The 22006-nt window shown below is 39.2% G+C and overlaps 1 protein-coding gene across 1 annotated transcript; it reads right to left on the bottom strand.

Annotated features, from left to right (window-relative positions):
• Positions 1 to 1180: 1180 nt before the first annotated feature.
• On the bottom strand, positions 1181 to 12885 carry LOC122158207 (astacin-like metalloendopeptidase). Its single transcript, XM_042814709.1, has 13 exons — positions 12817 to 12885; positions 12556 to 12580; positions 9374 to 9390; positions 8671 to 8695; positions 7659 to 7730; positions 6706 to 6840; positions 5907 to 6024; positions 4959 to 5137; positions 4755 to 4839; positions 4110 to 4237; positions 2981 to 3096; positions 2321 to 2546; positions 1181 to 1215 (listed from the first exon to the last, which is right to left on the bottom strand). The coding sequence occupies exons 1-13, from the start codon at positions 12883 to 12885 to the stop codon at positions 1181 to 1183; spliced, it is 1230 nt and encodes a 409-aa protein (XP_042670643.1).
• Positions 12886 to 22006: the final 9121 nt, after the last annotated feature.

The following is a 22006-nucleotide window of genomic DNA, read 5'->3' as shown; positions in this document are numbered from 1 at the left end:
AATTTGCAATACCAGCTTTACTCTGTGGTTCAGATTGATTTCCCTCTGTTCTCTTCTGCAGAAATGCAGTAATGTATTTCTGCTGAAAAAATTCCAAGATTCCCAATGTTACAACAAAGGAAGAATCCTTTCTTTCCCCCCCCACCCCCTCTTTTTTTTTTCTGACCTAAACTTACAAGTATTAAATAGGGTTGGCCATATTTTAAGTCTGTCTATCATGTAAGACTGAAATATTGGTATATTTTGCTCTCAGATCTGCTAGGAAAAGACAGGGATTTCTCAGTTAAATGAATGCCATTTTGAAAGTGTGATTACAAGCAAATTCTAAGAAATGAGCTTTCCAGGAGCTCAGCCAATCTTACAGTTCTCTGTCTTCCTCAAGTAGTCAGAAAAGGGAAGTTTACTTTCTTGCCTCTCAAATTTATTTGCCGAAGAACTGACGCTGTACATGAACTCTGGCAGCACTGTCTTGTCTACTCTCGTCCTGTGAGCTTAAACGTGTCTGTGGACTAAAAACTGACTTATAAATAGAAAGCTCCCTTTAGCTTGCCCCTGCCTAGCAGAACTATACAAGAGGATGTACCAGTCCTTTATGGCAACAACTTTGTCATGTCCATGTCTCTTGTGATTTAAGGATATAACAGGATCATTTAAGAGAGGTGCCGTTTTTGGAAGCTTGAATATCAGGCTGGGAAAAAAAGGCAGTAACTAAAACCTTCTTTAATGCTGAAGATTGCGGAGAACAGAACGTGTGTTTGTAAAGTTGGAGATGTTCTCTCCAGCCAAATGCCTAAACTCACTATGAAATCAGTGAGGCATTTAAGAGTGTGCAACAGTGTGGCTGAATGAAGGAGTCTGAGAAATAAGATACCATTGATATTGTGCATAGTTCGAGGGACAATCAGAAAATAGAAATGGAAACAGATTATTTTTTTTATGAAGCTTTTAATTAAACTGTTAAATAGAAAGAGGTAATAAATTAATTGTGCAGACAAAAGGGATAATACACTAGGATGTATAGAATTCATACATTTATATGGCTTGGGGAAAAAACTTTCCCAAGAAGATGAAGAATTTGATTCTTAATAGAATTAAATTGCATACTGATCCAAGCCAAGATAGGAGCAGAGTTGGAAATCCATAATTTCAATATTCACAGAATAGATTCTTCTCCATTAAATCAGTTGTGGATGCTAAATCTTCTTTGGATCCTTGCTGTAAGTGAAATGAAAGAATATTTAGCTTTCAGAGCACTCTGAACAAACAGTAGAATCTCTGAATTATGTAAAAGTTAAATCACATTTTATCCAAAAACCAGATCACTTTGTAGCTGATGATACCCTGCACATAGCAGGGGGGTTGAAACTAGGTGATGATTATGGTCCTTTTCAACCCAGGCCATTCTATGATTCTATTCTACTCTATGATATACAAAAGCGGTGTGGAGATTTTTCTTGTTTTTCTTCCTTTCTATAGCTAGAATTGACAGAAATAGATACTACAGAGGCAGTATTGCTGTTCAGGTTTGGATATACACCTAAATTACTGCATTTCTCTGTATGGATGTTCTTAGCCCACGACAAATGCAAGGTCATGAGCTTGCTGAGCGTTCCTTCAACTAATGAAGCCAAGCTGCATTACTGAATGTATAGTTTGCTGTTGGCTATAGAAATGTGCAGAGACATTTCCTTATTCCAGCTGACACATACTAATGTGACAGCCTGTGGCAACTGAATTGTATAGTTGTGGCTCTAGTTATTAATTAGATGGGACTGAAAAGAGTGTGTTTCAGGTGGATCCTGGCCATGGAAATACTTCCTCTCTCCTTGCTTCAGGGCTGAGTGACTTGGTTCACCATGAATCTTTCTTGCTCTTAGAACTGTTTGATTAAAAACTGCACCTTTTTCAGAAGAGCAATGTAATTAAATTCTACATTATGATTTATTCTCATTCTACTGTGCTAGTAACCCTATAAGTAATTTTAAAGTGATCATAACCCTAATGTTGCATACTTTGGAATAGTGTGTATCTGAAAGACAAGGCAAATTGTGAAATCTGGAAATCACTTGGCTGACAATTTGCTCTAAGCATTGCCCCATCTTCCTGAATGGATAAATGGTATCAGTGTAGTACTGATCCAGAAGCAAGGCAGAAAATAATGGTTCCTGTAGACATCATTTCTTCACTGTTTTCCCAAAAGACTAGCAAAGAGAAAGATAGAACCCCTATTGATTTAACAGTGGGTTTTTTTGTTTGTTTGCTTTTTTGTTTGTTTGTTTTGTTTTTTTTTCTCTGTCATTTTCCATGCTCTCAGACTTACCAGAAGTAAAGATGGCTTGGAAACCAGAAGCTGTATCAGCACCATCTGTGACGAACTCTATGAGCATAAGATTGCTAGAAGAAACTATGTCAACGGGTATCTGTGATCCACAGGTTTTGTCCATTAGAACTGCAGAATACTTACTGGATCCATCGTAAACTTTAACATAATCACCCTGACAGCCTCTGGTTGTCCTCAGCTGGAAGGCACGAAAGTGCAGAGAAATCTGGAAGGCAATCAAAAACAAGCCTGTCATACACACATACGTGACTTCTTTGTTTGAATGTCCTCTAAATGAGACAGAATCCAAGCTGCGTCCAAAACCAAACTGAAACTGATTGCCCCTACTTGCCTCTCATCCCCTGAAGATGCAGGATTCAGATCTAATGAGCCTGTGACTGAATGCTCCCATGCTCAGACTGCTTTGTCTTGATTTTGCAAACCTGAAGCCCAATGCATGGAGGTTTTCCAAAATCACAACTCTGCAGTTGTTTTTCCCATACCTGGCTTAAGGACATGAAAAGTAGAGACTAGTTTGAAATCTCTCTTATGGAAAAAAATGTTATATGGAAACTGGTATGCAGAAAAAAAAGCAAAATGCCTTACAAAGAAAGATGCAAGTTCAGTCATATACCAAGACCGTTGTTAACTTATGATTACCTTTCTGGATCGGGTTCGGATAAGCCAGACACAGTTGGTGTTATCTGAATAGTTTCTTGGGTAGTTGGCAGATTTCAGTGACCCAAACGCTGCATCAATAATAGTGCTGCAGCGACCTGAGGGAGAAGCATTTATCTCAGTACCACGCTTGCAGAAACTTCCACCCATTTAAAATTACAGTATCTTCAAAATGTAAAAGTCATGATTTTCTGATATGGCAGCACTCATTTCAAGGTATCAGTACATCTTGATTAAAATGAAAAATCATGTCCAAATTTTCATATAATACATAAGCATCTCTATCAAAACGAGAAGTGAAGCCATATGTGGAAAAAAAATTAGCTTTATTGATGAGCATAGTGTAGCAAGGGATCTCATGATGAAGTATCCTTTCTGCACCTCTTTGAAGAATGCCAAGGCTTCATTTTGCTATCTTTGCTCTTGTGGTCTTCCACTGGGATAAGGAAGTAATGTGGTGTAAGAAGAATCAAGAAAACTTTGGTTTCTCCACAATACTTGAGTTCTAAGCTTAGGAGGACTTGTGCTTTCCTCTGTGCAAGGAATAATATTCATTCGTGTTCACATTTCTCTGATTGTATAGGAGAATTTCTTCAAGCAGAAGTTAAAATTAAGGAGTGGAAAATACATAGACGTCTAGAACGACAGCTTAAATATTTGAAAGCTATTAGGTTAAAAGATGCACAAGATATGAAACTGTTTCAGTTCAGAGGAGCTATGGCTCTTTAAGTTTGACTCGGGTCTTAAATACAAACTGCAACAAAGGAAAGTGATGTCTGACTTTTTGAGGGGTTCATAGCTGTCCGTTGAACCCTCACAAACCCAAGGACTCCACGAAGTTTACAGAGTGATATGCAGTTAAGTCATTGCTGCAGCGTTGCAACAGTGAATGTATTTGATTTATTTTTGAGGTAGAAAATAGTACCTCACTAATCACAGTATTTCTCCAGCTTGACCTTTGCATTCTCTCCCATAGTGACCGTATGGGTACCATGAATTTAGAGTAATCTCTTAGTATTTGATGATAAACTGCTGCCACTGCATACTGCTCATACACCTCCACCAAGGAGCTGAGTACCCTCAGGTGAAAGGACAGCTTTGAGGAACTTACTGCAATTGTAAAGCCTGTTGATTTTGGCCACATCCAAGTTGCTCAGCCCCAGCCTCTGTCCAATATGTACTGATCCATCAGGAACCGGTACAATTGTTGCTTTTCCAGTGGTATTAGTGAATGTGTGTCTGGGAAAAATAAAAAATAAGATAAAAATAAATAATAATAATAATAAAAAATTGTTCTTCAAGTAAAACAGCATTTTTCAGGATTTAATAGCGCAATCTATGTCCTATAGAGGGAAAATAGCAGTTGTATGAATCAGAGGAAAAAGACAGTTCTTCCATACACACCTATCTGTGACTGATGGCTAGCAGGCAGTCTTCTTAGTTATCTAACTCTTTTTTTTTTTTTTTTTCCCAAATGGCAAAGGGAGCTTCTGATGCTTCTATCTTGGTTGTTGCTGTGGTTCTAACTGCTATCCAATTAGGTTTGATTAAGGTGCCCATCAGTAAGCTGATGCCTTTCTTTACCCCCAAGTTCAGCTGTGAATGATTCCATAAAGAAAATTAAAGGATAATCATTTAACCCTGAGGAATGGACGAACTGAATTGACTCACAATGTTCTACTAGTTGGAAGAGTGCTATAAGAGTTCTAATGCAAGATTTGAGTTCCAACAAAAGCAACATCATATTGCTACTTACGGGCCATAGTGCATTACTGAAGAATAGTCATAAGGAAGGCCTAGATTGTTGGAGTTTTCAAATTTCTTGAAGTCTGGTCTGTCAGCTGTAATATAAGGTACTGTATTAGTGTATGCTTCTTATTCACTCACTTTAGGGAATAAGGAAGAGCTGGGAACAGGATGATATATCTGCCCCTACATAGAGGAAGTCAGAAGCACTTACCTGGGCTGATGTACTCCCACATGATCCTTACATATCTGTCCCTGTCACTTCGAGAATGTTCATGCAAAAATCCCAGAGCATGGTCCAGTTCATGCTGAATAATTCCTTTCCACATGCAGCCTCCTTTCATCACAGATACCGTCTGCCCACCTCCTACTTTTCCATAGTTGGACCAGCATCTGAGATTGAACACCAGCAGAAGACTTACAGGATTTTTATTATCAGACAGGCAAAGGGACAGTACGGAGAACTTTGCTTCAGGTGAGCCTTGCCTCATATGATGTGGGAGTGGAAGGATTGCATTCTGTCCCCTGGGATAGTGTCTACAAAAAGGCAAAACTGGCCATGATGTAGAAAATGTCAACTATTTATGGTCATCGTTAAGGTCTCCTGGAAGACTTTCATTAGCAAAGAGGCTCCTGCATGCTAGCTTTCTGTACATAGTGATTTTAACTGCCTAGATAAAAACATTTTTATCCAAATGATTGAATCCTGTATTAGAACTGGAGTTAAGAATAGCACTTTAAAGCTGGCATATGTTGAACAGTTCTCTCACAGGATCAAATTCTGACCCTAACAATCAACTGTGATTCAGAGAACTCCTTATTTTGTAAGTTACAATTGATCTTGTCTGTGCAAGTGAGGACTACTGTTATAACCTGTTACATATTGTTCTCAAATGCATGTTTTCTGTGTGGTGTAATATGTATATGCAACATAAGATACACTCTCCACCTCAAGGCTTTTTTTTTTTTTTATCATCAGTCGCTTCTGAGTCACTGCTGTAACAGTTGTGTCTTTGAACTTGCAGGATACCTTGCACTATTAAAAAACAAAGATTCTTGTCCAAATCCACACCTTTTTCCTCTTCAAGGTCACACAAGATGTGAATAGTGAGGAATCAAAAAGCTTTGTAGGAATAACTTGCTCATTTATCTTTCAACTCACCCATCAGCAGATCTAATGATGAGGTAGTCACGTTCTGTCTTGCGCTTCACAAAATTAATACAAGTCAGTGTTTCAAATTCTGCCATGGCTTCATGAATCCCTTTCACATGGTTCTCCTCTGGAGAAGAAAAGGTTAATTTGGGGGGTAGGGGCGGTCACTCAACAATAACAAGTGCCATTAAAATATGGATGCACAAAAACAGGGTAGATGAGGGACATAAGCTGGACTAGGCTCTTTCTTGCTTCTTGCTCAGCAATTTATTTCATTTCAGTTAGCCTGGCATGAGATTCTCCTTTTGCAGATTAGCGTCCAAAAGGATTCAAGTGGGAACGTTTTATTCTTAACTTCTTGGTTTAAATTGTAACAACAATTATTGCTACAACTTCTGACTGTTCATTTAGAGGCAGATGTAGGAAGATATTTTGCTAATAAAAACTAGGCTATTCAAACCACATTGCAAATATCATGAATCTTATAAAGGCAGGTGTTCTGAAGATACAATTAGAGAATGTGATTAATGTTATCTCTAAGAGATCGTACTCAAAACATGAGTACATGATGCCAACTGCTCAAGGAAATTTGATCGGTTGATTTTTTGTAATTTACAATTGATCTGTACTTGCATAGCAGAAATGAATCTTTAGAATAGATTTCATGGACTGTATGGCCACTGGAAGTAGGTTTCTATCTAAAGATTATTGGACAAAATCCATTAAAAAAATAATAATAAAAAAAAAAAAAAAAAAAAAAAAAAAGAGAGAGAGAGAGAAGAAAGAATGCAATGAAATTTATACCCACCATAAGTAGGATCCAAGACATAGGGAATACGAACAATCCCATCCCTGGACTGAGGCCAATAGCAATTGCGACAGTTGATGGCACTGCGGCTCCTTCGAGGGACTATGTCACCTTCTTGCAAGTACTGAGAGCTGTCTGTGGTGAAAAAGAAGGGATGGAAATACCTGAGCCACAGATTGCTGGGAGCTGTCTAGGGCATATTTGAAAAAGTATCATTCTACTTGTGCTCCTTCATATTTTTCCTTCATATCTGCTCCTGTTCAGCATGGGAAGTGAGTGGACTATTTAGCCAGGTGGACGTTATCTACTTCCCTACAGTTCTTAGCTAAGAGGCCTGATGGGGAGGGACAAATTGAAAGGAGTAATATTTGTAGAAAACTGTAGGAAAGTCTGTTACTGCAGGCAGAAATAAAGTTTCAAGAATGACTTACCCCCGCCCCCCCCAGAGCCCTAAAAGTGTGAAAAAGCAAAGCTGATAGGAAGTGGTGAATAAGAAGAATGAAGGTGCAGAATATCTAGGGCAGGAGGCTTGAAACTGACAAATTGACTATTGCTTATGTAGGAGTCTGTAAGGCAAAGTGATATGACAACTGAATGCAACTAATGCTTGCACTCAGGCAGTTAAATAACAAAGCATCCAATTATCCAGTTTCTCATTTTGTGTCCATAGAAAGACCAAGATGTTGAGGACTAAACCTGAAGAAGCTGCTTGTGTAGCTCAGCTGCCTTCACACCTGATATCATCTTCAATATTGAGAAGACATTTGAGGTACCGTAGGCCTTCAGCAGAACCCAGACAAGGTGTTCCCTGTGGCCAGTCTCTGAGGGTTTCTTACGTATGTATAAGACAGAAAAAATGTTTGCGCTTACTGTGCTAAGACATCGTACCTTCCCTGTTGCCTCCCCCAAATCAGCAGAAAGGCCATGTATAAGCAGAACTGTGATGGCATTACCTTTGTTAACTTCCAAAATTCTGTTAAAAATAACTTCATCTTCAGAGTCTATCTCTGTTGGCGATGGAGAGTCTGTGTAGAAAATATAAAGTATCACTCTCTAATTCTCAAGGAAAACCTGAATCCTCATTTTTAACCTGATGAGTTTCCAGGAACTCCTCTTGTTCTGGTCCTGATTACAGTGATGTATTGAAACTCACTGAGCCTATTTATGTGTTGGCACGGTGTTCAGTCATGTACATCTTTGCTCAGTGATACAACCTTGTGAACCTCCCAACAGCTGTGGCTATCTCGGCATTCATCTAATACCAAGAACAATTTCCTTTCAATCAATCCTTCTCTCTACCTTTGTTACTTAGTCACTGTATTTTAAATACTTGTTTTTTGGCTCTTCTTAAGCCTGTTTTATCCTGTATAGGAGGCCAGCTGGCAATTCTTCTTGTCTACACATCTTCTTCCTGGCATTCAATAAGCACAGCCATCCTGCATGCATGCTCCACAAACAACTCACTAACACATCACAATAAATATGGATGGAGAGTAGTCCTGCTCCTTACTGTTGGGTATACTGCTCTTGAAAAACTCTTGAAGTCAGTGAAATCAGAACTGAATTCCTATTTCATGAATGAGACTGTTGTCCCCACATAGGCTCAACATCAGGGACTTATGGGCTCTGTAGTGAATAAAATCAGCTGAGTCTGAGTGCCTTTCTTTGAGCCTTGACATCAAGAAACAGCACAGGCAGATGCTGTTACTTTCAGAAGTTATTTAAGTTATTATCTACACAGAGACATTTTTAGAAAAACTAACAGATTGTCAGCTGAGCCAAAAAACTGGCTACAATCAAAGGACTCTGCTTTGCATTAAATACTCTGGTGAGTGCATTCATTTAAAATTTCTTCCCCGAGATTAGCTTGTGTTAAGCATGTGCTATTTTCTATAGTAATTAGGTAGTTAACAACTGGTATACTCTAGCAAGTACTTATGTACATAGAGATGTAATAATACGTACCGTATATATCCTCTTCTGTAGTAACCTACAAGGACAATACATTAGTTTTGTCTCACATAAATTAGAAAGAAAAAAAAAAAAGCAAGGAAACAGAAGGGTAACTATTTTAAGCACTTCTGCAGTTTTGAGTTATTTACTGTATCATGGGTAAGCTAAGTACTACCATGCTGTGGTAGATATTTTTCTTTGCTGTCTTTTGGTGTAGATATCATGAGGAAAACTGGAGACTCATGAAATACATTTTAAAGCATGTAGCATGTTTCAGAGCTTCTAGCTTCATTCATCTCCCAGCTAGTAAGAGTGCAAAATTGATGACTTCTCTGATGAAATCCCCATGACATCGTCCCACGTTTGTGGTGATTGACCATAGCATCTACTGCTTGTAGGGGACTGTACGCTGAAGCCTAGCTTGGGGAGGTAACATTGGTAGCAAAACAAATTGCCATGCTTCCATTGCCTGGCAGAAATTAAAAGCAGATTTGAGTTTTCTCTATGACTCCAGAAGAGGCAAAGTCTTCCTGGGATTGTGTCTGTATTTGGGTATTGTGAAGCAATGAATGGGATAGGGAAGGAAACCGAGCACTCTGATACTTTTTATCTGAGAAGACTTTCCTGCTCAGATGGCAATATGGATGGAGTAGATGAGTCTTGAAATCAATACTGGACACCAAGTGAACAAAGGAGCTGATCTAGCTGTCCTTACCTGAGTAGATTCTGTTGCTGCTAAAAGAAAGGAAGAAAAAGACAAGGGACAAATTAGATTCTGAATGCAACTTCAATAGTATAGGCTCCTCAGACAATAGAATGCCTTTGGCAGGTGCCACTGCTTGAAGGGCTTGAATTTAGTTGCACTAACTGATAAATATATGCACGGAAATTAAATTAATTATAAATAATTAATAAATATATTAATTATTAATTAATATAAGCACGGAAATTAAATTTAGACAGAGATTTAGACAAACAGCTGTGAAAATTCCTAGCAGTACAGAATCGTGATTATTTATCATCTAAGAAATCGGCAAAGCATTTTGTCAGCTTCAGAGTGAAAAATGACAGAGGAAATTTGGAACAAATATGCTTTGTCCCCAGATTTCACTGGAAAACACAAGGAATAACAGCCCAGCAGTCTTCTCTGGTTTCAGAGAGCCAAAGGATAAAATTACAAAATTGAATGAAGGCTATCATTTAGTGCTTGGCAAATGATCCTGACTTCAGGATGCATCTGGCAGCACCTTGGAACCATCCTTATTTCTAAGATATTTTTCTAGTGTGGCATCTTTTGAATTCTGCTAAAAATTGGTTTCTAGATACCAACACGGAAAGGAAAATCTGATATATAGATTTCTGAGCAGAAACTTCTTTGTTACAGCATCGTAATAGTACAAAAATGGAAAGATTCTCTGAAGGTCATCCAGTTTGTCTAGTTTCCCTAAGGCAGAAGTGGTTTTATCTATGTTACTCTTGACCACTGTTTGCTTGACCTGTTCTTAAGTATGATGGATATGCCACAAATCTTTCTAGTACCTCTTCCATGTTGCTAATAATTGTAGTCTTCTTTGTCTAAATTTAAAAACATTATTTTTATCTCCCCTCCCAACACCACAGTTATGCAAACAATTTGCATATTTCTAAGCCCATCCATGTTGCTTGACTTTTTGACCATGTGTTTTCAACAGAAGGTACAGCCATCACATCTTGCAGCACCTTTCCCTTGTCACAGCTCCCATTGATCTAGGTGGTTATTGTACAAATGTACTAAGGGAGTTTCTACTATTCAGAATAGATGTAGAACCAGTAGAATTGCTTCACTTCAGCCAGAAAATCTTCAATCTGCCTTTCCAGACTGTTACTTCAGAGGCATGCTAAAGAAACTCCACTCTGATTACTTCTGTTTAGTATATTACTGTTCAATCAATTCCCATCAAAGAGGCCAATGGTGTCTAAGAAATTCTTCAGGAAAGCACATTTTGAGTTGAGCTGACCAGTTTCAGAATTGTGCACAAGAGGCATTAGTTGACTAGTCGAAGTCAGTGGAAATTATGCTTCAGATTCCTAGGCTTATAAATTTCAGAACACCTTTCTAAAGCTCAAGCGAAACAACATAGAAGGCCTCTACCATGTGTCTGATCAAATCATTATCTGATATGACACAGATTTTGAAATGATAGAATTCAAGTTTACCCTGCAGTGTAAATACTGAAAGATGTCTCAAAAGGCAGAAAACGTAGTAACAATGGTCAGTTAGAATTTGGCCCAGTAACCCTGCAACTTCGAGTTCCAGCAAGCATGTCTCTCCATTGGCTCCAAATCTGCTGAACAGTAAAATTTACATCCCTTTTCTTCCATGTCATAAGTGACATCTCAAAAGAAGCACTGGACACTTTTCATTAGCCACTTACTTCTTCTGAATATGTCAAGCAAGTCTGCCTCTCGCTACATATCACCCCTGCATCTGACAGTTTTTTGGTGCTATTAAGGTCTACCTACAGGTATATTTCCATTGACCTGCTCTGGAAATCTGCAATGATCCCATTCTATTTTGCAAATTGACAAAAGCTGTTCTGTTAAGCTTGTACTATTTGTTTTCCATCACAGTACAATGCAAAGCTTTCTCTGACACCTGATGTCCCTTTCTTTTACTGCTGCACCAAGGCAGGCAAGGAGGCAAATGAATAGCTCAGTCTTTTCCAAAATTCAACATGAAAATTGAATTTTCAAGTGCTTAAAATCACATCTAAATTAACCTAACAAACCACATCCAGAAAGTAAGTGTAAAGCGCATCTGTTGGAAGTCATGTGCATTCAGCCCAAAAGTATATTAGGAACAAGAAAGTTGCTGCTATTATGTGCTCTACAGCTGCCACTCACCAGCAAATCGGTCTTATGTGTTCACCTGTATTTACCACACATTGATGAAATTTAAATATCTTTTATACCCCTCTGATTCTTTTTTCATTGTTATGTGTTTTGACAAAGTGAAGTCAAAGTTTCTGTTCAATCCTCTGCTGCTGAGGAACACAGTAGGAGGCACTCAGACACACAGCTCTGAGTCTTCACTGACTCAGAACTTTCAACTCTCTCTGCTATCAGTAAAATCAATTTGTCGACAGTTTTGTCTACCACAACACGCACATCACTGATGACATGCAGATACTTTCATCACTGTGTCTTTTTTTCCTCTTTCCTGTGGCCTCTTTGCCAGCACCGTGTTTCAGCCAAGCAGCTCACAGTAGCACATTTATGTGTGACCACAAAACCAGCAGCACCACAACACAGCCTGTCATTCATTTCAGAATCTACTACACTGCACAGAATGGCAACTGCAGGACATGTGATTCTCTCCACAGCACAGACTTCACCTTCTTTTCTCTGTTCCTCATATACTAAGAGCAGCATAGATTTTCCTTCGTATCTTTTCTTCTGCTGCACCCAGACAGATCCTTTTGTCTACCATTACTGTGAGAACCGTTGAGATGTGACAGCCTAAACTTTTCCCACCTTGTGGAAGCTCTGCCTTAAACATATCTTAATTTCTCCTTATTTCAGCTGTTATTTGTTTGTTCATTCCATGAAGACACTGGGAAGCCATACAATCAGTAATAACAACTCTCTAAAATATATACCTTAGTAAGTAGGCAAAAAGAAAGCCATACTTTCACGAAATCGCTTATATAATGCAGATTAGTGGGCTGGTTATTCCTGCCAGTATACAGACTGTAGTCACACTTCAAACTTGTAAAAATTATATACCTGAAGTTATCACCAAAACTACATTACTTGCATCAGATAATGACCAAAATCCCAAATTGCTGTTATGTAATTTATTTGATACAAAGTCAATAATTAACACTTGTCTTTAAAATCAGTAGAAATTCTACTTACTTGCTGTGCTGTTTTCATAGTTGTCCTGAAAAAATCAATAAGTAAAAAAATGTTAATTTTCTTTGGCTCATGAGGACAGCAACAATAGCATCAAAATCAGATCAGAAAAAGCAGGACAAAAGAAATAGATTAACTTCATATCTTATTATATTTCTGGTATTTTAGTAATCAGAAATTTATCAAAATGTGTTTCCACAGCTTAACTCCAGGAAAAGCAAGTCAAGTAGAGGAAAGAGCAGGGCTGCCTGGAACTTCTCTCACCTGAATAGGGAAGCCCAGTACAGAGGCAAGCAGAAATGCAATGAAGATTAGGAGCATTTTCAGATTCATTCTCCAACCCTGACAGACCTTCAATGCTTGTCCTAATCTCTATCAGTTCAGGAGTCCTGCTGCTAGATATACCAGCAGGGCCTGCCCTGACAGGGCTCAAAATATCATCCCTAGCCAATGGGGATCCAAGCAGGAAGCAAATTTCTCTTGTAGCCTCAACAACCTATTTAGCCCCAGGGCATCTCCCAGTGCTGCACTGCTGCTGTCACTGTGATCTATGGCATCCCCTGTCTCCACACTGTCATTCACACTGCTCTCTGAACCTGGATCAACCTCATGTTTTGCTACCATGATGCACCTTGTATGTTTCTTGTAGGGTATTTCCTTAAGTACTCAATTTGACTGATACCACATAAGAAGACCTTGCACCTGGAGACCTTTTCACAGTACTGTACTGGCTGGATTTCAGATGGTGGGTGACTTGTTCTGTATCTCATGCAAAGCACAGAAGGCTGTGACAGTATTCTGCTACTTTGGAACATGTGAAAAATCACTATTCAGTGAAGCCATGTCTGCATCTTCCCTGAGCAGACATCCTGAGAAGCCCAAGCAGTGTTTTCCATTCCCCCATCTATAGAATGATTAACAGACCACTGCTTACTGAGTTTACTTCTGCAGAACTGCATGCAAGAATCAAAAAGCAGACCTGGCAAGACATGCTTGGAGGAGGTCTCTTGTCACAGCAGCATCTTGCCATGGCCTCTTTATTGCAGCAAAGCTTGGTGAAATATTTGCTGAATGTTCTATACCTGGAGAATTATCTGCTCTCTGATACATCCTTGTTTTGTGTCAGTGTATATTTTCCATGCATGGAGAAGGAGTTACCCTTGTTGGTAAATGAACCAAGAAAGAACCAAGAAGTAGCACAGTGGGAGAGAGCTTTCCACCTGTTTTTCAGAAGATGAAACCCAGTTGAGGGTAGGACTCACATGGAAACATCAACTGAAATGCATTGTCAGGGATTATTATTAGGTGCTTGATGAAAGTTCACAGCCACACACCGTCGTCTATTTTAGGAGAGTCTGAGCTGACAAAACCCAGGGCTAAACTATCATTACCCGACAGGGAGGTAGCACAGCAGAATACTGCTTGTTGCCTCTCTTGCTGCAGTACAGTATGCCCTGGATGCCAGAAGCAGGGCAGCGCACGTCCCTTGTCTCCATGAAAGAACAGAGATTAAGTAGGCACAGTCAGCATGCAAATCGTGCCGACGTGGGCAGTCTTTGTGTTTCTCTATGTGCATAAATATTTGCACTAAACAATGCTAAATGCCTTTCTTTGTATTTGGGCAGGACAGTGATGAAAATCTTCTTTGCGCTGAGGCAAAGTAGTGCAGATCTGGTCTGTGATCCTGGTGAAGTTCTCCAGGCTTCTCCCTCAATCCAAGGACAAAGTAGATGTCCTCGATTCCAGATGCCTTAGTATTCCAAAAAGTATTAAAAAAAAAACCAAACCACCACAGAGTATATGTGTATAAACTGCTAACTTGCATTAGAATTTAGGGGAAAAAAAGTAAAGGTCAGACTACCCTGAGGGAAAACCAGTCCAGGAACAAAAGGAGAGATCAGAGATACTGAGGGAATAAAACAAGGGGTTAAACTTGGGAAGATCAGTAAACTTAGCATCTTTGTAGGTTGTTGCTGGGAAAATGCTACAGCCTCCCAAGTGACTGATTAATTAACTGCCTGTGCTCAGGAGGGAGTGAGGGAATGGGACTGGCAAGAGGGATGCTGCACGTGCTGTGCTGGATGTGCTAACACTGACATATTAAGTACTTTGTAAGACGGATTGCTGCATGCCACCTTTTCCATATGCTAACACCAGTGATGAGGAGGGAGATCGCTGTTACGATGAAGAATGTGGATGTAAATGCTACAACTGGCAAAGCACGCACAACAGAACAAGGGGGAATGCTGACTGACACATTGTGCCTGCTGCCCATCCTGGAGATCCTATCAGCTTCCATTTGTCCACGTGTTTCGGATTCAATATTTCAGTGTTTTCATAAACGTATTATTCATGGGGAAGGAATTATCAACATCCATGTTTTCACTAGACAAAAAAAAAAAATCTGTCAAGATATTGCAAAAAATAATACATAATTTTACTGAGTCCAGAAAAGCTAGTACCTCTGGCAGAAAAGATGCCAAATAATCTTTGAACATTTAGGAGCCAAACTAGCACTTAACAAAAAGGAGCATGTCCTTGCATATAGGAAATTTTGTCCAGACAAAATTGAGTTCTCCTGTTTATATATCCCAATTTCTGGTGGACGGTAGGGACAGGACAAGTTGGGAATGGCTTTTAACTGAAAGAGGGGATAATTAGATCAGATGTCAGGAGGAAATGTTTTATTCAGATGGTGGGGAGGCACTGGTACAGGCTGTCCAGGGAGCTGAGAACATCCCATCTCTGGAGGCGTTCAAAGCCAGAGTGGATGGGGCCCTGAGCAGATGGGTGGCAGCCCTGCCCAAAGCGGGGGTTTGGGACTAGATGATCTGTAAGGTTTGCTCCAATCTAGGCCATTCTGTGTTTCTATGATACTTTGTACCTGAGAAAAATGATCGGCAGGTGTCCAAAACCAACAGTAAAATAACAAGGGTTACTTGAGCAGTATCATTATCTGCAAGACATCCATCAGCAAAAAAAGAGCACTACTCCTGAGAGAACACTACAACTCTTGGAGTTATTTATTCCTGAGGACAAGTACAGGTCTACAGAAATCTGTATGCATAAGCAAGAAAAGACTTTACAGATACAGAAATGAAAAAAATTATGTTGCATGTGAGAGTTCATTCTAAACTAGCCAAAATCAAAACAGCAGGTGTATAGAAGTTACAGCTCTTCTGTAGACATCCTTCAGATTTTGCTCAGTCATATATATCCTTTAGACCTATACAATTGTTATTCCCTGTGACATGCCTCATCATAAACAGCCTCCAGAAAAGAATGTAAACCACCAAGAACTAGTTACAAAAAAGAAATAAGACACCTATAACTGTTAACTACTAAGCAGTATAACTGCTATCTACTAAATGCTATGCAGTAAAATGCAGGAAAATATGCAATAACAAAGTTGTTACATTGATATAGGTTGGATATATGTAGATTTAAAAATATATGGTTTCAAAGCTTATGGAAGTCACACTGTAGCTATCATCTCACTCAATTCATGGTAAAATACTGAAAGGTTTGAAACCACACAACTTTAACAAAACCAACCACTGGTGCAACGTTATGGTTCACAGCACATAACTGTTTAGGGTTAGTGACAAGTCTTAACCAAAAATATATTATTTTAGACAGAACAGCTCAATATCATTTTTCAGGAATGCCTGTTTTTCAGTATTTCAGTATTTTGACACTTTTTGGAACAGGAATTCCAGTTTCAGCTCAGCTATGGGTTCATTTATTCTGAAACCAAATCCTCTGATCAGGAAGACTGTTCCAGTGCAGTTCTTCAATTCATTCCTTTTAATTTCTTTCTCACTACTTCTAGCTATCATAACACTCTATCACACAGAATTAGCTTCCTTTTCTTTGGTATCTTTATTACCTTTCAGCTCTGATTCTTTTCAGCCATAAATCAGTTCTCACACAAGGTTTTTCTAGGTTCACTTAAAGGACTTTCTGACCTTTTTTCAAATCTTCTTGTTCTGCAGTCACATTTGATAGTCTTTGAATTCCTTCCAAATTGCTCAGACCCTTTTGGTAAAGCAATTTTGGCTCAGTTCACATCTGCCTGTACAAAACTTTGCTGGTATTGAAGTTTCTGAGGGTTTCATAGGTAGCCAGCACAGATATCAAGTCCTTGTCCAGAAGAAGACTGACAAGTGTCATAAAAGTCAATTCTAGATAAGGCAACGTGCACTTAGAAGCTGTTTTCCCACACCCAAGAACGTACTTGTTGAATCAAAATATATAGCTGCCCTTCATGTCCCTCTCCATATTCCTTCTTCAGATCCTAACTACCAGAGAGGACCTGCAGCTCTTCAACTCGTTTTCCTACTCCACTTTCTGTCACACTTTCAGTTTCTGAGGGAGTTCCATGTTCTTGCTAACACCATCTGCAGAAGCTCTTAACTGCGCATTGTCTGCAGGTTCTTTAGCAACATACTTACATCTTCCATAATATTAATGACCATTCATAGTCCTGGCCTTAGCAATGCTCCTCTGACAAGGCTCGAACCTAAGTGATGAACTTTTGCTTGCTATTGATTAGCCAGTTCTCTATTCAATGAGCCAGAAAACAACAGATAATGAAGAAAAACACTATTTTGATTGTGGATTGCTCTTTACAAAAGAAAAATGCGCAGTTAGGAGAAAAAAATCTGTAAGAAACAAATTGAAAAAGTCAAAGCATCATAACTTTTAAAATAAATGCATGAGTAAAATTGGTTTTCATTTCAAAATAACATTTCATGGTCAAATCTAGCATAACATAAATCAGCAATTAAACTAGCACTTAATGTATGATTCAAAGATTAAGTAAGGTGGGGGAGGGGAAAGGAGGTGATGAAACTGGAACTTTAATTTAGACCACTCTAGTAATGAACTTCTGTTTGTCTTGGGGGGGGAAAAAAAATTCCTTTCTTTTATCAAGAGAAGAGATCTGATTTGTCTGCTGCCCTTAGGTGAGGAATGGACAGATCAAAGGTTTTGCAGAACAATGTTTCCAGCCTGCAGAACAATGTCAGGCTGATTGCAAAGGAATCCTAGTGATGGGGTAAGGTGAGAGCTGTTGGAGTGTTGCCTGGGGTTATCTTTGGTCTCTGCCCTCTGCAGGGACACATTGCCATCACACATGCTGCCCAAGCTGCTCACTGAGAAAGTCTCCTGCCTCAGTCTCCTTATGATGGGTTGTGCAATGCCAGCCAGCTTCCTTGCTTGGGTTCTTCTCCTCTAAAAAAAGGAAATTCTCTTACAAGTTGGTAGCTTTCAATCTTACTAACTTCTGCATACATTAATAACTGTAAACATTTCTTTGATGTCTTAAATATGAGAATTGAGACATTGCCTCACGCCTGTTTCTCAGATGACTACATGGGAGCAGACAAAGTGTGCCATCAGTAAAAAGCAAAAATCTCTGCCTTACAGTGCATAGATATGTCTGACTGAGTCCATGAGTAACCCTACTCATCTCTCACTCAGGGACAAACATGCTCCTGTACATGATCATCTGTATCAGCTAGCTGCACGTCCCTCATTTATTTTGTTTTGCTTTTCACCTCAGCAGGAAGGCTGCTTGTACCATCTGTCTCATTACTTTTGCTCAATTTTTATTTGTTGGCTTCCTGACTATCCTCTCTCCAGGATTTCTGAATATTTCAGTGGTAATCTTGAGATGTCATTTTTAGTCTTACTGCGTTTTTCCGATTGCAGATTCTTTTTACAAGGTGAGCCTCCCCAGGAATCACACCCATTTACCAGGTAAGCTTATGGCTTTGCTTCCTCTCCTCGAAGGGCAATTTGTAGTTTCTCTCATGCCTTCTGGGCAGGTGAGTTTGGACACTTCCTCTGCGTCTGACTTTATCTGGATCCCCAGAAATGTACTCTGGGGAAAGTTAAAGTTCAACCTTCACAATCCCTGTCTTGTTTTTAAAAGAGCAAGTAATTAAATATTAACATTGGAACCATCAGTTGACAATAAACTTTAAACCTGTGTTCATTTCTCCAAGAATTTATGAAGGCCTTAGAAGCAGCTTCTGTTGCCTGCTATTAGGTGAACTTTCACTACCCTTGAACCATTGCAAATCTGATAAGTTGAGGTTTGAGGAAGAAGCATCACACTGCTACGGTGCTTGGTTTTGTGATGAAGTAACTAAATAACTAATTAGATAAATAGAATGCAAATAGGGAAAAAAGTATCACATGATCAGTTCAATCTTTTTACCCAGTTAACTGAACTATCCAGAAAAACTGTGTATTTCACCTTGGCTCAACACGATTTTGGGGCTATTTGACCATCTACACTGCTATTTTAAATAAATAAGTAGCCTCTGAATCTTACCATAGTGTGGTTTATATGTTCTGTCATTTCTGTGTCTTGATCTGGGCAGAGCTAGCCAAACTGGGAGAAGTTGTAGGGAGAAGTCTCTCCAATCCACCTTGCCATGCAACTGTTTAATATTACACAATGTTCCTGTTCTACAGACAAGTGCTGACCTTTTCCTCTTACTGTCTGGTACCAACTGTGTCTCAACTTTGAGTAGAAATTTTCACACAGAATTCACATATTTTTCCACAATTCAGGTGAAAGGCAAAAGTTTAACTTTGTTGTAACAATTAGTTTTGCACTCCTAAGACATAGCTTCAGTCCCAAATTTAAATCTGATGATCTCATGAAATGTTCATAGCGGAATTGGAACTTCGTAGATGTTAGTCTTATATGGACAGTAAGAAGAGGCTGGCATTGTCCAAGAAGATGTAAATTGTTGCTGATATGACATGTTGGAAAAGATCTTTCAGTGATGAGGGATTTTGGTCTGTATCTGATGATGTGACAGAAGCTGGATGATGAAGGTAACTTGGATGGGAAAACCAGGAGTTTTGGTATGACTGTGTTAAACCCAAACTCATATGAGCTCCATGAGGAGAAGACATCAACATCAGCGTGAGATTGTACGCTGCAAGAATTAAAAACAGTCAGTCTGAACTCAGAATATATGAAAAATATCTGCAGTGAAACTACAGATTGTCTTAGATACTTAATGAAGTATGTAAGAAAATTTATTACGGCTGCCCAGATTAGATGACAGAGAGTAGTCCCTCTGCATATGATTGTACCAATTCAGAAGACTAGCAACAGATGATGGAAAAGAAGACATTCCTGGAGGTGTTCAAGGCCACATAGGATGGGGCTTTGAGTAACCTGGTCTAGTGGAAGGTGTCCCTACCCACAGCAGGGGGATTGAAACTGTAATCTGTAAAGTATAAAATAGAACAGAGGGAATGGATCAAGTGCAAATAATGTATAAATGAAACAGACTTCTGTCTTAATAAATAACAGATTCTCAAGTGTAACAGAAGACATAAAAAAAAAATGAACAAATAGAAGATGGAAGAGGAAAATGGTGAGAGAATATTTATGAAGGTAGAGGAGGGCTATAACTGAGTTGCAGAGATCACTGATGTGTCCAGAAAAAAGGACAGAATGAGATGGCAAACCAAGCAAAGCAATGGAGTAGAGAATGTGGATTCCAGAGTGAAAATAATCAAGGAAGGGTATTTGCACTAGGGGTTTTACTCTTTGTCATATCTCCATCAAATTTCCTCCTGCTTTATCTATCAAGAAGCCTCTGACCAATTTTGCAGTTTTGGAGCTGAAAAACTGAGTTTTCAGAGAGGGTAGGCAGCAATCAGGAACACAGGACTGCAAGTCAGGAAATCCACTGCTGAAAGAACAGTCCTTCTACAAAGGATAATCTGGACAGCTGGGAAAATGAAGGAAACAATTGCCCAGAGCTTTTGCCCAGAGAAAGGAGTACTTATGGGAGACATACTTTCAAATTTGAATGTTACTTTTCCAACCTCATTTTAGAAGAAAGTTCTGCCATTTCTAATCTGGAGATTGAGAACTGTGTGCAGAGAAAACACAGCCTTTTGGGGCAACCACAGGTAGGCTCTTGTGCTTTCCACCACAGTGTAAGTGGCCGAATCCTGAAGCTGGTGGGTATCTCAAGATCATTTAGATTAGAACTGTCTGCAAGGCTGTCAATAATGATACTGGTTGGAGTGTGAAGTGTGAAAGACTTATTGCTCTATTTCACACAGGACAACATTGATTCTGACTAACAATTACCTGTCAAGCTTGACTGGGACAATGACAGATCTGCACCGTGATCTCAATTTGAAAACTTCAAGCCAGCATATATTTCTGCAAACAACACAAACAATTCCCACTTGCAACTACTTCAAAGGAAGACACAGAGATCAGGTGGGTCCCAGTGGTGGAACAGGAAAGATATCATTAAAAAAATGGACTCATGCCACTCTTTACACTTAACTCATTGTCAATCATCTTGATAGAAGATAGCTATCCTGACAGCTGGAGGTTATTCCCTGAAAAAGCTATTTTTGTAGAAAGCATTGGCAAGGTCTGTTTGCTGCTTGACTGGAATGTCAATGGGGCACATGATCACGTGTACCAACTACTTTCATTGAAGTGTTGACTGAAATTAATGTAACAAATGTTATAGAAAACGTACCAAAAACAGAAGAAAACTTGTGGGTCACACACAGTCTCTAGAGGTGAACACGAAAAGATACATCATTTTTGAACTCCAGACCTAGAAACTGAGATTCTCTCTTATCTACAATATTTTCCTGGTTTTCTTTCTGCCTCTACATCAACAAGCAGGATTCAAGCAACCTTGTCATAGGGAAAACAGTTCCTGTGGTGTTTTTGATGTTAAGAATACTACAAAAATTACTGCAAACTGATTTACCATTTGGAAATAAGTACTACCACATCTGCGCAGCTTCTGCTGATGAGAATACTCAGCAAAAGACCGCAGTATGCTGAATGACCAGGCAGAGACTGAGTCACAGACTGTCCAGTGTGATTTCTCACCAGTGCCTTTCTGACAGGCAGGGGAAACGAGATGAAATTTAGACCAAAATGGTAACATGGAAAGATAGAATGAGAGATCAATAATTGCTGCCAAACTGTCACTTTGCATGAGTCAAATAACATTCAAATAAACATTCATAGAACAGAATTTGTTTTTTTCAGGGTTGTACGTAAAAAATACAAGAAAAAATAAATTTGTATAGCAGATAGTTCCTCCTATAATAACAACCCAGGATTAGAGCACAGATTCATTGCCATCTCCCTGACGGGGACCCCCCAGATACACTGGCTAAACATAGCCCTGTGAACAGCAAAACACATACAGCCCTGCCTTCTGTTTCGGTAAAGGGATTTGACAATAGGTGTAAAAATTGCCAAAAAATAAATCAGCAACCTCAGGCGTGGCTCCCATGGAGTTCTGCTACAGATGTGAATGCTCAGCTCTTCAGTAAGTCAGACCACAAGGTATCAAGTTGGGTGTACTGGCAATGAGAATGAGGTACATAATGATTGTGTATATTTTTAGCTGCATAAACTGTAAGATCAGCT

Source organism: Centrocercus urophasianus, unplaced genomic scaffold (assembly GCF_019232065.1).
Source record: "Centrocercus urophasianus isolate 14NV4802_14NV808 unplaced genomic scaffold, USGS_Curo_1.0 seq_14, whole genome shotgun sequence".
Classification (NCBI taxonomy): Eukaryota; Metazoa; Chordata; class Aves; order Galliformes; family Phasianidae; genus Centrocercus; species Centrocercus urophasianus.
The sequence above is the reverse complement of the archived record's forward strand: the minus strand, read 5'-3'. Positions and strand labels throughout refer to the sequence as shown.

Bases quoted from the DNA above. Each gene is read 5' to 3' on its own strand.
- LOC122158207 (XM_042814709.1), bottom strand. From the start codon at position 12,885: ATGAATCTGAAAATGCTCCTAATCTTCATTGCATTTCTGCTTGCCTCT. The intron at 4,238-4,754 runs GTAAGTAGCAAT...TATTTTTCCCAG, and splicing joins TCAGTAATGCACTATGGCCC to ACACACATTCACTAATACCA. The intron at 1,216-2,320 runs GTAAGTCTGAGA...TTTCACTTACAG, and splicing joins CCAAGCCATCTTTACTTCTG to CAAGGATCCAAAGAAGATTT.